Genomic DNA, 17259 nt, shown 5'->3' with positions numbered 1-17259 from the left:
TTAACATCAATGTACTCCAAGGAATTCTTTATAACACAACCAAACTGTTAATTGCTTCCCAGCTCTACAAAAGTTAATTGAAAACTACTATTAAAATTATAYGCTCATCAATTCAGGGAAAGATTTAACCTGATATTTGGATTACATCTAAAATTTTACTGGTGCCAARTGAAGTTGAGTAATGCCTACTATGATTAACTGATGTGCTCACAGTGGGGGAGGATGATGCTCAGTCTCAGTTAACAAGCTATTGTAGTTTTTGTACAAGACACTTTCAGTATTAATGCTCATTTTTGTTTCCTGTTCCTTCACAGTCATCAGCAGAATTAATATTTCCCCCTGAAATTTGGGGAAAAAGAATTTACCAACATAAAGTACTTACTTTGTGAGCCAAAGYATTTGCAAGGTCAGTCATGTTCAGACTACTCATTAGAAAGCATGTAATTGTYGGATTAGTCACTGGAGACTTACTGTATCATAAGAATCAGATTAAGCTTTTAATGAATTTAAGAATAGTGGCAAATAAATATTTTAACAGTACTCTACTTATCATAATACACATTTTAATCTCCCCTGCAGCATTATTTTTAAGTGGTTTTTAGACCACTGTATTTACAGAAGATGTTGGTTGCTTCAACAGTTTGCCAGCAAACAATACACTTCAGAAGCACCTTACAATTTTTCCTRCTGCTCCCTGTCCTGTTCATACTTTCATAAGCTGTAATGCAGCACCGAGGAATCCACAGCACAGGTACCAAAGACAGCATAAACCAGATCCRAATATCCCTGAACAGGCCCAGCATAAAGCCAGGAGCCAAGAGCTGTCATGCAYTGAGAATGACACGGTGGAGCTGTCACCTCCCACAGAGCTGGGAGCCTGGCCACTGCACCACTTCTCTGAGAGCAAACTGTGGTGCTGACAYCACCTCATCTTTCTACCACACTCAGCCTCCTCAGTTTTGCAAAGTGTCTGCCACCAAATTTAATCAYGATTTTGGGGAAGAGTATAACCTGGCACTTTACAGTTCAAAGGTGGATGACCTTTGCCTTACAATATCAGAGTTTATATTTCAAAATAGCATTGATGATGATAATAATAAATCAATTTTGAAGTAATCTCACTGCAAAGCCTACGCCAAGAGTTTGACTCATCAGTCAATCAAAGCTCAGATGCAAATCTGGTGATTTTTGWTTCCTAAAAAGGGGTTTTCAATTCCCATTAGCACATCAAACCACTGACCTCAGACGGGTTAAACTGTTATGCTGATCGCTTTGCTGTGGCCATGAGTTCTGAATTCTCAGCCATAGCATGACACTGGGGCAATGCTGAGCTGTGTGGTGTGGCAGTACCTCCTTCCCCAGGCCAGAGTCAGTGTCCAGCTCACAGCTGCTCTCTTCCTTTTCCCACTTGATCTGTTTTCCTTCCCTCCTTGATCAGCCACTGATCACCTGGTGAATGCAGGGCACTGGTTCACCCAGGCTCTTCAGCACTGGACTCCCATGCCAGCTGCCAGCTGTTTCTCTGAAACTCCCTGTTCTGCTCTACGTGTCTTGTTGGCTCCACAAAATAAATCTTCTCAACAGGAATGTCTGCAGGGTTATAAGCTGCTGCATCATACACTTATTAACTTGGAAGCATTAAGAATAGCTGAGAGGGAAAAAGTGAATCTCTCACGCAAATCTTTCATCAATTCTAAAGTCMTTGTTTCTAACTCTGAGGTGATACCATGAAACAGTATTTAAGTGCCACACAATATAGACTCTCAGCTAAATACCTGCCCAGTCAGAGAAGTTATTTATCCCTGAACAATTCTGGCATCTCATAGCTTGAAARTTTTGCAAAGGTCTATAAATACACTAGCATAGACAAGATCCAAAGTATTTAGCTTGGTGTTGCACCTTAAGAGGACCATCCCATGGCTGATGGAGGGCAAGTATTCAGAGCTATCTGAAGGGTGTTCCAATCAATCACCAAAATTGACTTTCCAGGTTTAGTGGCAATAAAAAAAGAAAAAAAAGTTATTATTTCTGTTACTATTACTATCATTGTCATCATTATTAAAGTGAAATAAATTGTATATAGGACAAATCCACTGTCCCATTTCATTTTCAGTGACAAATATGTAAGGAACCCAAGAATATCATGCTGGTTATAAACCGTGAGTTTTCCTTCCTCGAGGTTTTGGACACAAAGGATTCATGTTAGCAGCCCATTACCTATGTCTTGACAACCTATAATTTCCTCCTCCAACTACAATTCTTTAATCTTCTGCTTTCCTTCTCCCTACTTTCATATTAACTCTTGAACCTTTGATGGAAAGGTTTCATCCTAATTATGCAGATCTCATATACTGGTGCCAAGTCAGAATAGTTTCATATGAAAGGCTTTATCGACATCCAAAACTTGACTTCCTGACTTGAATTGACTTCAGATGGATATCTGGGTCCTTCAGGAAATCAGCACCAAAAGTGCCCAGATCCCCAGAACATCTGAATTATTCCTTTTYGCATGAAAATTCTGGAAAATGGTAGTGTAATTCAGCATCTTAACTTCTGTATAGAYTCAACATACTTAATTTTGCCACAGAGGTTTTGAAACCTTTAATCCATGAGAAGGCAAAAGGARATGGGAGGAAAGGAAGGAAAACAGTTCATTTTCTTGCCTTGTGACACAGTCTTCAAGAAAACCATAGGAAAGAACCTCTAAACTACTTATCAAAACTATCCTTTGTTTTATTTTCACTCTTCCTTCTCCTTTCCCCTATTCTCTATTCAAACAAGTTTTGCAATCTTTGCTGAAGCATGACAAAGGTGACAGCACAGAGCAGYATTTGGGAACCAGGGTCAACCATTCAGAAGCAGAAACTGCCAGCAGGGAGGTTTGGCTGCGTAAACCACGTACTTCTCTGCACTCATATTCATCCAAAGCACACTACCAACTTTCCAGTGAACAGAATGGTGTGATAACACATTACTAAGCAAAACCCAGGCAGGATTGGGCAGGCAGTTGTCTGTTGCCAGTCCGTAAATATTTTTTATGACGAGCATTCTGACTGCTGGTATGTAGTAAGACAAGCTGCCCTTATTATACAATAAGTCTTTTTATAGAAGATGGTAATTTTTCCAGTGCTCCTACTCCTTAAGGCTTTATGAACACARCCACTCACTTCCAAAAGCACAAGTGATTGCAGAAGCTGTGCTCCCAATGTAGGTATTAACTGGTTGCTGTAGTTTGGCTATTATAATTGTCTAAGATTATATGCTAAGTGTCCAAAATAGGATCCAGCCCTCCCAGACTGGTGGTGTTAGACAACAAAACCAAAATTCTTTCTTGGAATGCTTTGCTGTAAACTGCTTCCCTAGAACAAACCCAGCATCAGAAAAGCAGTACTGCTTTGATCCCGCCCCACTGAGGTACATAGGAATTGTGATTTCAACAGCAGAAGAATTTATTCCTTTGCAGTTTTTATTTCAGAGATTGAGAAAGTTACTGATCATTTCCAAGCATTGGTGTCCTGTCTTGCTGCAACACTCCTGCTAGTTTGACAAACAACTTTGGTGGCATTGATGGAGAGGAAGGATTGTGGCTGGGCAATTGYACAGCATTCATCTTCACTGAGAACTGCAGGGCTGTGGGAATGAGCTGATTTTCTGGCCCTTCAGCAGCATGGAAGAATGCAATTGCCTCATTGGCCATCCAGATAAATGAGTGTTTCCTTGGGCCCAGTATAGATACTGGAAAAAAGGCATCTGAGCATTGTGCATCTTGTTTATTGCTAGCTATTTTTAATTTATTCTGCACCTCCTGAACTATGTGGATATGTGTTTACAGCACTCTTCACTGATACTTTAATTTCTGTTTTTCTCTTCTGTAACAAAAGATCTCATGCAATGTCTATCCTGAAGCAAGCCAAAAGTGACATGCAGGTTACTTGCCCTTAAGATCCATATCTCAAGGAGAAATATGATACCAAATCCAGGCAAATTCCAGTTAAATAAAAAAAAGGGGAAGAGGCTGTACTTTTTCCGGCACAGCACTCTGCTGAGTAGAATAAGGGAAGCGTTTTTCRGACCACAAGGTGGAGCAGTAGATCCTCACAGGTCTTGGGAGATCCCAACCTGATAATTAATGTCGCAACATTTATGGGAAAAAAGAATTTCAGGGCGGCTCATTACTTTTAAATACAGAGCTTCCCAATACTAATAAATATCATTCCCAGGCAGACCATTCTTGGATTTCCCAATTAATTTCATTTATTAGGATATTGTAGGAGTAGTAGCTTTTAATGGTGCCTAATTCATGTGTAGGACCTCACTTGTGAGCACAGCCACAATGAGAGCAAGGAGACAATCCACTGATAACAAGAGGTTTCCTCTGAACACACCTTTTTTGAAGAGAYTGCAGTGGAGAATTAGAATGGAGAAAGACTAAAAATCAATCCTTCCCCCCAAGGATGATACAGGAGGAAATAATTTCTCAAATCCTAAATTTAGAAGGTTGTGCTCCAAATACCCTCAAAAGATTCACCTTTGGGAAAAAAAAAAAAACCAAAAAAAAAAAAACAACCAACCTCAAGCTCCACACAGACTTTCATGGTTATATTCTACAACTGGAGCATTTCTTTTTTCTTCTTCAGTGTTAATGTAACCCGTGTTTCAGGAGGTCTCAGCACCTTTCCTTCTTGGCAGAGGAATCATTATTTCACAAGATGGTAATTTCACAATTAAGTGTATTGKAATTACCATGATATTAGAAAGTTCAAGGTCAAATGTCACCAAAACATCAAGTTTACAGCTCAGAAGTAACTCTCATGAGTATCTTTGCTACACAACACTTCATCAGCATCTAGGGCTGTGTCTGCCCACCAATGTGCAGCAAGGCTGGTGTTTGAAGAAAGCTCACAAGCTCATGGCCTCAAACTGAGAGCTGATTAGAGCTGGGCACAGGCATTGAGTCCTACAATTTGTCCCAAAATTAAGGAATAGCTGGTGCTGTGCAGTGCTTTGTCTCCCTTCTGAAGATAAATTCAGATGTGTAAATGAGATTATGAGACAGGTGTCAGTGTGATCAAAGACAGTCCAGGACTTTGTTTTGGGGAAGAGTTTGATCATTTGCTCCTCTTCTGCAGCTTGTTTCTCATGTATGTATGGCTCCACAGCCTTAGTTAAAATGAATAGATTCGTAAACCACATGGGAGAAATCCTGACCCAGCTGAAGTCAATGGGTGATTTTTTTCCATTGACGTCACCAGAGCCAGGATTTAAACCCAAATAACAGACGTCTCTCTTAAGCACTCCTAAGTAGACAGAATTTCCAGACTAAGAATTATGTGAGAAGAAAAACAGAGAAAAGTAATAAAAAACTGTTCAGACTAAACTGATATAGAAGTCTTCCACTGAGTTGTAACTGATCTTCACTCAGTACAACAGCTCAGTGCTTCACCTAATGAGSAAACTCTCAAGATTACATAGATGATGATAATTAATGCACAAAACAGATTTACTCTGTGAGAGTTYGACTATGACCTCAGCATTCTCCTGTGTCAGGCTCAAGCAGTAAAAAAAGTACTATTTTAAGAAGCGCCTTTTACTCTCACAGTTTCAGAGGGACAAATTATTAGGCAAGAATCTCTTTCTAGCTTTCAGGCCTAAAAAGAAAAGCTGTGAAAGCACAAAGCTCAAAACTGAAAGCCAGCAGGCAGTTAAAAGGATTGTAGTAAATCATACATTTTAAACTATTCTGGGGCCTACTCCATGGTTTTTGAACTTTTAAAACTGGTGGTTATAAGAATACAGCCAGAATCAGTTACTCTCTTGATTCTGCCCTAAAATAAAGAGACAGAAAACAGTTACCAGGCTCTTCCTAAACAGCCAGTTAATCCTCCATTCACTCACACAGAAGCTCATGACAAAATCACTGTTTCTAATCCTAAATTAAGAGATTTTGCAATCTTCAAGATCACATACATTTTTCTTTCTAAATACTGKTTTACAGTATTGATGTATTTTACAGTCACGATGTATTAGGTGTTTAAAACTGTTTAGAAAAAAAAAAAAAACAAACCCACTGTGTGACAAGTTGAAAACACCAAACTCAGCCATACTGATTTATCATAAGGTCTGAGTAACCAGTGGCCAAAACTGCCCCACAATCTGCCCAAGCAAAAGTTTGTACTGAGATGAAACAAGAAGGATTTTGCTTCAAACTGTTAAAAGGCCTCTACTTCATCTTGGCAGGGAGCTGTGATGGGCCCTGGGGTAATTTTCACATTCTTCCATGGCATTTCCAGCTAGGAGGCCTGTGCARAATGGCAGTGACAAAGCATGTACTGGACAGCTTGGACCAAGGGGGAAATGGCATTGCTTGAAGCCTGTTAGGCAAACAGTCCACTACGAATAAACAGAAGGCTCAAATTGCAACTTAAATAAAAACTTCTGTCTTATTAATTCCTGCAGAAGAAGCTGAGTGAGGACAGWAAATGAAAGAAGGGTRTTGCTAGCCAGTCCAGGTAGATTTTGCAGCACTGTTGTGATTTCATACTGGTCTAAACAAGACTCACTCAGTTTACCCTTTCATGCAAAATTATGCCAAGAGAAGTGGTTCTTGCAGTCCTCCTGCTGCATGAGGCATGATAATGAGAAGTTTCACTTGGGGCTCACAATGCCCAGATCCTCAGAGAGCCCACCTAATGGCTGGCACACAAACTATTACCAGCCCTATCCTATGAAAAATACAGATTTTTCCCAAAAGGAAAATTTTTCTGTGATAGTTTTTGTGAAATTCTTGTGCTCAGTGCTAACAGAAAGGTGCAAAGTAAAGAAGTCACACCTATTTGGAAACAACCCTTGCCCTGACCTTCCAAAATATTAGCACAATCCAATAGTAACTATAATCTTTGATAAAAGTACAGGATTTTCAATTTTTCTAGGCAATTATGGAACTGGAAGCCATGAGATAATGGTAAATTTGCCAAAATCATTGTTAATAGCACCACACACAATCATTAAAGTTTATAAATAAATTAAACTGATGTAGCATTTGGCTTCAGTATAAGAAAATATTAATTTTGGCCAGACAGCACACACTGTTCATTTATAATATGTGTGAAATCTGTATTTTGTAGTTTATAAAGCATGTCCCAGAAAAGTGGATCTAGAGAGTACTTCCCAGTAGTATTGACAGATAATACAGGTGGGCTTTCATAAAACATGGAGAATAGCTTTGTAGGGTATGTAACTGTTTGCCTTCTGATTTGAAGCCCTGTTTAAGCCTGCATTGTATGTAGTTTACAGTAGAGTTACTCTGCTTCCTTTAGTGGCATCAGAAAGAAGTTTCATCCTGAAGGCTTCATTTATAATGACTGAGAGTAAAGGTTAGAACTAGAATGCTTATAGATAGAATATTGACTGTCACACTTCTTCATAGAAATAACCCTCTATTGACAGGARGAATTTAGGGATTCTGTTGGGCAACAGAAGTTTGTGAAGACTAAGTACTTCAATATAATACTGTAATGCTTTCTGTACTATCTCATTACAGAAAATATTACTATTAAAAATAAATATCTAATAAACTCGAGAAGGAAAAGGAATGTTTTGTTCTAGTCACTGAGYCCAAAAATTGAAGTTATGACTTTGAACTGGATTATTCACTAAACGGGAAGGCAAGTTTTAAGAGTATCCCAGATTTTTATACTTGGTTCTTCTTTAGCAGAATTTCAAAGCATTTGCCTCCTATTGTTTGTACATTAATCTTCTTGAAAGCTGCTTGGCACTTGTCTAGACATGATTTAAGATGTCTTGGGCACTTTGTTTTACCCTGGCACTGTTATGAATCTCATGCTGCCTAAAATGGGTACTGCATCCTCCCCAGAGGGTGCTTAACTTGGAGGCTGGAGGCTGGTTTTTATTTTGACAGTGTGCAAAAGAAAAGCAGTCTTTAAGAGAAACACCCTTCATCCAAGGTTGTTGAGAACCAGGAATTGCCCTGCTACATATGCAGAACAAAGCACATTTCACTCCGTCTCTACAGATTRTAAAAAGAAGGATGAGATAGTTGATTCAAAAACATAAAAAAGCCAAACAAAACAACAACAAAAGAAATAAAGCAACAACAAAACGAAGCACCCAAAAACAAAACCACAAAACAAAACAAAGCCAACCAAAAAGCAAAGTATCTGCCTGGTATCTTCTGATCAGGTTTGTAGGTTTTTCTCTCTGAAACTCTGGTTTATGTTAGACAGCAAGTTAGATCAAAGTATCTAACCAGCCATTCTGCAATCAAAGTTAGATTAATCCATGAATTTTGAAAACATTTATTTTAGTTTACAGCTGACTGAGGGAAAAAAAAACACAGCACAAATGAACATACAAGTTCTCTGAGAAGATGAGAAAACTATGACTAACAGCCTGTATCTGAACCAAAGTAAAACTGTAGTTGCCAAAATCTCCCTGGCATCAAGTCTCCCTGCATTTAAGAGACAGCTAAGCTGAWAAAGTAGTGTTTCCTTTTGTGTACATGATAACATTCTGTATATCACAGAAAATGTCTTTTCAGTACTTAACAGTTCAAGGAACACTTATTACATGAGGTTATGCTATTATGGATCTAGTGCTAGAGTCTAGAAAAACTTGCTTATCTTGATCCACGAGCTCACAGAAAATACCTTCTGATGTCTTCATTCAAAAATATTTTTAGCCATGGATGTTCTGCCACCAATAAATCAGGGTACATTTTGACAGGCACCTTGCTCTTGTACATCTGAAGTACAGCCTACACCTTACATGGGTGGTTTTGTTGATTTGCAATTGCAGGTGAATATATCCTTGTGTCACCCCTAATAGTTGCAAGGTTGGGGGGAAAAAACACGAATAGAACATTCCTATTAATAAAATGCTGGAATACTATTTTTCCCTCTTATTTTAGTATCTCTTAATCTTCCAGTCGTGTCTGTTGTGAAGCAGCAGTGTCCTCCAGTGAGGCATTTGCATGCTGACCTAGCAGTCCAGTACACATCTCCCCTGAGCAGGACCTTCTGAAGACCTGGTGAACTAGAAAGTTTGTTGGTTTGTTCCCAACAATGTTATCTGTCCAGGAAAGAATAYCACCACTCCAACAGCCCCTGTCCTRTTGCACATTAGCAATAGGGATYTTGTAAATAACAGAACAATCTACAAAGTGGCTCCACAGTCCAGCTCACCTACTCTCTCATTTCTTTTAAACCAGACATGTAGTTAAAATAGAAAAAGGCACTAAATCAGGATCATGGATTTGGGCAGGAATGTTGAGTAGCTAGCCTTTCATATTGTTACAAACTCCAAGTATTTACTTACCAAACTACAGGTAAAACTCACCTTGTTKCACTGATTTAGAAACAATAGACCCAGCTCCAGTAGTACCTCTGCTATAGAGGCACAATGTTAAAAGCTATCACTGCAACCTGTAAAGCAGATTTTTGTACTTTCTATGGTCACACTCATGGCAATTGATGGGAACTGTTCTTTTCCTAAGTCAACCACAGTGAGTGTTGTGGAGATCAGCAGCAGGATGCCCCCACAAAACTCCAGATCTCCCATTGCTACACTGCCCCATCTTGGATCAACCTGATTTATATTCTCTCAAACCCACCATGTTTCTTCATTTATTCTTTAATTTCCTATCAAACAACACAGGCCAGAATCGTGTTCTTGTATGTGCTTGCAATTATCTTTAAACTACACTTTGTTGTAAATGTGATCGTTTCATTAATTTATGTAAATGGGACCTTGGCCAATGACTTGGCTGTTATTTATGAATGAATCATGCTGCTCTGAGTGGCTGGATATATTTAACTCTCATTAATTTGTTCAAAATAGCTACTAATGGGTTTCTTTAGCTCATGACTCTTGCAACAAAAGGCAAAAGGATGATTGGATTTGCATGRGGAGGGCCTGGGTAACCCTTTCTGTTACTATCCAGTGACCAGCTTATAAATGCACTGCACTTCAAGTTCCTTCAAGTGATTTTAAGGCAGTAGCAGGTTAACAGCTCAAGACAAAAAAGTGCAGGCTTCAGCTGACCCCAGCACTAAAYCATTTCTGGAAACTATTTGTTTTCACTTTCTATTGAGTGAAAGGAATGCTGTTAAAATTGCAGTTGTGAAAAAACTGAAGGCTCTGAGCCCAAATTGAGAGTAGTAATATAAATAGGTTCAAATCTAGCAACGGTTTGTTAAGAGGGAGTAGCTAAATATAAAGGCTTCAAGAGAAACATGCCACTCACTGTGGTATAGATCCSCTGGTTTTATGATTCAGAAATTCTTTCCATAAAAAAAAAGATTGCATACTTGGAAGATTTTATTGTATACTTGRAGAATTTTATATGTGTAAAGTGCTGCTGAAGTTTTTATAGTATGTCATGCGATCTGTTTTGCAGAAAAATGTTATTTTTGACAACCGTAACCTCTTGCTAGCTGGGCTCAACATCATCATCCAGCTGCTGTTAAAATCATCATCTTGTCTTTGGCCTGAGGTTACATCATGCTCCTCTGTCTCTCTGACTTCTCTTTGCTGTACCACAAGACCCTTATTGCTTTTAATCTCAGGTCAGCAAGGTCTGARTGTTTCAGCCCTCCTTGCCAGGCACAGGAGAAGGCTCCAGCTCCCCTCCTTCAGAGTGCCCTTGGTGGCTGTGCAAGCTTGGTGGCSTTTCTGCTGAAGAGCCAGATAGCATCCCTGTACTACAAACACCTGCTTGGGCAGCTTTCTATCCAAGGTGGTCTTGTACAATCTCGATTTCAAGRTCTCTTCATCAGTGAATTCATTTTTCATTCACAAGAGTCTGCACCGTTTAGGTTTTCCATTTTCCACTCATTTTCCYTGTTGCCCAAGCAAATGTACTACATTCTGATATTATTTGGAGTACCATTTATTCTGTATGGGGGGAAAAAAGCAGTGCTGATAGAGGTATTAGCTTGTATTTTAGTTCACCAACTGGGACATCTCTGCTTTAAACTTCTCCTGCAAAAATACTGGAAGCACTCCTATTGGAAAATATACCACAATATTTGCTCAAAGTTTGTTGTTTTAGCAGACACCCCTGCCAGTATAACATTTTGAYTAGAAATAACCATGGTAACAAATGCAGAAGGCTAACAAGCACAAAGAGTTCAAAATTGTTTCAACTAGCCCTGTTCTGGCCTGCTTCTTGTGTGCACATCAAAAAGCCTTTTAGGATAATCACAGCTGTTTAAATTCTCTTTTTTCTGCCATTGGTAAATTCATGCTTCTTTCTTTCTGGGATTTAAAGGTGAGATGAGACCTCTGGGTAGGATTGTGAGGAATATTTAGAACTTTTGCTTCTCAGCCCTTAGGATGCTGGGAAGGCTGACAAAGAGAGGAAACGCGCTGTGTGGATTCTGGTATACCAAAATTAAGAAGTTGTGTTGGCACTGAACACAGGAATGCAAAGTCTGTCTTGTATTTTGTCCTTCATTAATTAAATGTAGTAGTTTCAAAAAAAATTCTTTGTAAGTTTCCACGTGAAGTTTCACACAGATGGTTCTCTTAGAAGCTGAAAGTTTGGCCTAATCCAGTTTTGCATAAGACTTAAAGCTGTCTTAACCCCATGTTTGCACTGGGACATGTTTAAAGGGACACGTATGGATTTGTGAAATCGTTTAGGAGGGAGTTGCAGCAGCTCACAGCAGTCTGCGGCCAACCTGCGGCTTTCGAGCTGCATGTGACTCAGTACAGAGTCAAGTGTGACTCTTGTGCCAGAGCTGCATTAATGTTAATTACCTCCGATTTTTAGCTGTAGWGGGAAATGAGGAGCCATTAGGGATCGCTGAGGCTGGTGTGCCTTGTGGGATGCAGCTGTGTGCTCACACCGTGGGCGAGTGGAATCCCCTCGAGTGCTGTCAGCGCCTTGGTGCCAAAGCAGCGATCACAGAGTGCGCTCCCTCGGCTCGCTGGGGTGCGAGGGTTGGCAGGCTCAGCTCAAGCCTTGGCCAAGCTCTGCTTCCCAAGAGCTCAGCTGCCTGGTCCCCACGAACATGACGCTGGGTTCATGCAGTTAAAGCTCTGTGGCTTTAAAGTTAAAGTTTCTGTGGCCAGTGGCACGGGCAGGAGGGACCTGGCTGACATTGTGCCACCCTCTAAAACACTCTGACCTCCGAGAGTAGATATTAACAGCCCTCCTGCAGGGCAGTCTGGGCTGATGCTCCTGCTCACACCAGTGGATCCATAACAAGAAGCCCACCAGGACTGCTTTGCCTGTTCCCTGGATGTTCACACATTCAAGATKGTAAAAAGTCTTCCAGACAACCCCTCTTGTTCATAGGACGCTGTTCCAAAACAGCCCCGTGATGGAGSCCTGTGCAGTCCCAGAATGACACTGGGCAGCTCTCACACACAGGCTGCTAACAAGCATTTGCAGACCATTCCATTCTGTCTTTATTTCATATGGAAATTTGAATGAGACTTCGACCATCCTTTGTTTCTCTTTGAAGGGGCCTTGATCCCAGACAGGGTTCAGTGAGCACYGTGAAAATTTAGTCTGGATATCAGCAAGGAAAATAAGAGCAAATACAAAGATACTTACAAAAATACTTGACTTTTTGTTATTTTTCACCTAATCAGRAGCTGCTAAACAAGAAGTTTCCAGAAGACTCCAAAACATTAAGTCAAACTAATATGACTAAGCACCCTTACTTTGGTATTTATCTCAATTTCAAAATACTTCAATCATTTAGCACCTGAAAAGTAACCCAGCTATGAAACCCTGCCATACTRTGTAACTGCTCTTTGATGAAAATTACACCACACCTTATTAATCCCTTGCGGGGGTAGGGCRGGGGAAGAAAAAAAAGAACGAAACCTCCTTTAACTAAAGCCTGGAATGACTCGCAGCCAAATGGATGACACTTCAGCGAGTGTGCCTAAGTACAGTGCACCTCACAGTTCATCTTTAAGTATTAGTCATACTTTAAAACTGCGTATTTCAAACCAGAATTTAATACTTGTGTCCACTACACAYGTGCAAGATTAATCTTCTCACATACAAATTTCCCTGAATAGGCATCACGTTTTCCACAGTCTCGTGACATTAATCAAACATCACTCTGTGCAAACTCCATACCTCCCAAATACGAGCCAGGTTTGTGAGTCAGCTCCACACACTGTAATACTATCAAAGGAAGGCAAGTGTGGCACTTCAAAAGCTCACTTGCAGGAAATCTGACAGTAAAACCACCTAAAATATTCTTTGCAGATACCAGATATAGTGAAAGCAATATGTAGTATCCCAGACTGGTTTTGCTGGGTGTGTTTCAACATTGAACAGAGCTCAGAACTGCAAGGTATCAAATACCTGTTGAATACAAATATTTTTTTCTGCACAGTATTCAAACACAAAACAGTTCAACATGACACATAGAAAACAGATTACCAAAACATGTATCACTGATACTGTAGTAGCTTATACAAATGCAGGTTGCATTTATATTACACTCCATCCTGAAGAAGATTCTTGCCCCCAAAGTGATACAATCAATATATTTCAATTTTTAAAACATCTTCTCAAGAGTTTAAGCTGTTGATATATCTGTTTCATTGCAAGGTTTCAGCTTTCAAATGACTAAACTTATGACTGAATGCTGAATACATTGTCCTTACCATTATGTTACAGCACRTTATTTTAGAAGTAGATTGGTGGTATGACTAAGAGAGCAGTTTGTTTTTCCATTCTGTTCTCCAGTATATAGTCAAAATTCCCTTTCTGAGCAGTCACGCTAGGCAGCTTACACCAGTAATATCTGTGAAAAGCAAACACAAGAGGTAAAGGAACAGCTGTACAGACTTTTAAGAGCACAACACTAGTTTCAACCTTTTTAAATATGTAATTTATTCTGCTTACTGGCATGTTTTAGAAAGCTAAAGTCATGCTTTCAGCTTTTTACCTTCTGTAAGTTTATTAATTTAGAAGCAATGCAAACTTACTTCCTTTTACAAAGGAAGTTTTCAAATTACTAAACCAGYACAACAGATTTTAAAGGTTTGCAAAAGTTCATACTAGTTGCTATTGGGAGAAATAGACAAGCTGCTGTTGTTTTTCTTCCTTTTGCTGAAAAATTGAACCATGATGTTCACAATTTAGTTTCCTTTTAAAACCAACTCCTAAGGACATTAGTCAGTTATTCAGGATATGTAATTACTCTGTCAGCTTTGTAGTATTAAAGCAATCTAATAATATTTTTAATACAGGCAAATTTCATATTAATTGAACTGTTCTTGTCCAAACAAGCTACAYAGTATAATAAAAGTTACCCTTTGCACGTACTACAAAGCACAGAAGTGACAGAGCACACAGTTACTAAACATGACACCAGCTCTAATTGCTTTATAATATCACATGTAGCCATGAACTGGGGGAATCTTCTTTCTGTGTCCTGGATCATATAAAATAGCTAGGAAATTTTCAGATAGTTTTTAAGTTAGATGATCATTTTGTGTTTCAGTTGGCAATACTTTTTATGCTATAGTAGCTGACACACCAGGACTTTTCCCTAAGGCAACAGTTTCTCAGTGATTGCAAAAACTCACAGGAGAATCCTTAGTCTTGTGAAGTGATGTGTTCCAGGAAGGGCCAGCAGCCCCAGCACTGTCCTGCTACAATATCAAGATGCTGTRCTTGGGCCTAGCAGTGCCCCCACATCCTGCACATCTGTATAATTAACCAGTAGTAAKTAATTTTCAAGCCAGAGACTCCTGCAGACACTTCACACAGTATGGTTTAAGTTGCACTTACAGGATATCACATTTTTCTTCTCTGTTGCTGGCTCTGTGCTCCCTTCTGAACATACTACACTGAAAAAAGGTTAACAAGATTTTTCACAGTCCCTTTCAGCTGTGCAAGTGTGTTCAGCATCTTTTCTGCTTCAGTTAGGAATTCATTTTCAGGGACATTTTTTTCCCCCCTTTAAAGCCAAAAAGCAGAGGGGAAGCATTAGGGGGAAATAGGAGTTATGGCCTAAAGTTTTTGTCAGGAATTCTGTCTCTGAGACTTTTAAAAAATACAGGAAAGGGATGAGAACACATGGGTTCTTCCTTCCAGATATTTCATTTTTACTTCCCAAGAGTGGTGGTTTTGTCTTTAGCCAGTAAAAGCAACAGAGAAAGAAAAATGCAACCAATACAAAGACTACAATGTCTACTTACTGTCTTTCCAGGTGCTTTTCTTATTCCCTACATCCTCTTCTTAATCATTGCTGGAATGCCCCTGTTCTATATGGAATTAGCACTGGGACAATATAACCGAGAAGGGGCTGCCACTGTGTGGAAAATCTGCCCAGTTTTCAAAGGTAAGTGTCCCTCTGCTCCCTTGAGCAGCACCTGAGGGTTGTGTGTGATCACAGACAACCTAAAGATCTTCTCTCATCTTTCACAGACAGCGTGGTATTTGTTGACCTTTCCCCAACCGTGGAAGTCAGAAATCTTTCTATTATCACAGGTGAAGCACAAAATGGGAAAAGCCCCAGGAATCTTTTTCGGGGTGATTGCTGGCTGAGTGTAGCCGAGGGCAATGAGCAGGAGCAGTTCAGCCTTGCCCTCCCTTTCCCTGAGTGCTGGGGAGAGGGAGGCTCTGGGGATCTCTAGATGGAGGGAGGAGTTTGCCAATCCAAATTGGGAACCAAATCCCATCCAGGCCAGTTCAGCCCTGTCCTCCCCATCAGATAACCACTGTTCCATTCAGGGCAAGGAGCTTTCTCTGCAAGAGTCAGCACATCACAGTGGCCACAGCACTAACACGCAGTTGTGGGGACTGGAGGTTCAGCCACTGGGCTTGTAACATCACAGGAGTTTGCTGTGGTGTCTCTGTATCTCAGTTTTCCTGCCTATGAAGTGGGAGCAATGATTCTGATAGTCTTTGTAAAGTGGTTTTCAGATTTAGCAATGAAAAACACTTATTAAAATCTGAATATTATTACTATTGAGTGTTTTCCACTAGGATTAACTCTACAGCAGCACTGAATAAAAGGCTCTGGAGTGTTGTTTGTGCACTGAGCTACAATTATTTTGCAAGGAATAAATAGAGTAGGTGTTTYAGGGTGTTTGGCTTTGATCAGGAAGTGATCAATGCATTCTGTACATGAAACAAGTATTTGTTAAGAAACCTCAAGAATCTTTTAAAGCATTGCTTGCYAGCAAAAAAATGTAAGTTGCTTTTCATATATACAAGATTCTATCTAAAATCTTACACAAAAGCCTTTTCAACMCAGAGATATCTGAAATTAAACCAGCCAAGCTCAGCTGACCATAGAACCTTAAAATTCAGATCATGTTCATCCTGGGATGATAAAAGCTGAGAAGCTTAACAATAGCAATCCAAACTTGATGGATCCGCTGCTTGGATATAGGTTACACTGAGTAAATGTTAGTCTTCTTTCTCAAAATACAGCTTTCCTCTTCAAGCAGTCTAGTGCCACCCAATAAGAAAAGTGAAGGGGGTTTTTCTTACCAGTCTCACAGCAAATCTCAAACCCAAAACTCACAGCAAAATCAGAGATATGATAAAAAATATATAAGCAAGCTAATAAAATAATGTGCCTCAAAATTTTAAAATTAATTCATATAGATTTGCCTAGCCCTTCTAAAATCCTGCCATGGCAGACAAAATTCATCCCAGCACCCAGAAACCTGGATACCCTTGCTCAGTAAAAATTCCTATTGGTATCTTTGTAAGACAACGAGGAATTTGAAAACCTAAATGCAAAAATTAGACCTTAAAGATGTCAAAGCATTCGAGCCAAATACCGCTRTGCTCAGAGGTACTCTGTGTTGACTTCAGGATTGGAAAGATTATGAGAAAGGAAAATAGAACTTATTTMATGTATATTCTTGTTGACATTCCATCTGTATTTTTAAGCTGACATTTTCAAGGTGTACTAAACATACGTTACTCTTGATCTTTAAGGTTTCTTATTACAAGTATATAGAAGAGCTTAAGTTATTTGATTCTCAAAAAGTGATAAGCACTGAGATGCATTTGCACCTCAGTATAAACKCAGTACTTTTAAGGTTTTGGCTAAAACTTCTGATAACATGCAAACAGATTTTACTGCTTTGGAGTTGTTTCTGGGACAACTCAAATCTCTCACTCAGAGGAAAAGTACACAGTCTACACAAATTTATAATAGCTTCTCTAAATGAACAGCACTATAGTACTAATTTTAGCTATGAATATTATTGCTGTGAACTCTAAGCACTCTGCTTTTAATGAGA

General features: G+C 39.5%; 1 protein-coding gene across 1 annotated transcript in view; it reads left to right on the top strand.

Annotated features, from left to right (window-relative positions):
• Window positions 1-17259, top strand: part of SLC6A2 (solute carrier family 6 member 2) — a 51406-nt gene that overhangs the window by 4541 nt on the left and 29606 nt on the right. Inside the window, exon 2 of the mRNA XM_057364623.1 lies at window positions 15207-15338. Within this exon, the coding sequence (XP_057220606.1) occupies window positions 15207-15338 (132 nt within the window). The remainder of the gene's footprint in view (window positions 1-15206; window positions 15339-17259) is intronic.

This window comes from Malurus melanocephalus, unplaced genomic scaffold (assembly GCF_030028575.1).
Source record: "Malurus melanocephalus ecotype Western Australia unplaced genomic scaffold, MMel_1.1 scaffold_40, whole genome shotgun sequence".
NCBI lineage: Eukaryota > Metazoa > Chordata > Aves > Passeriformes > Maluridae > Malurus > Malurus melanocephalus.
The sequence above is the reverse complement of the archived record's forward strand: the minus strand, read 5'-3'. Positions and strand labels throughout refer to the sequence as shown.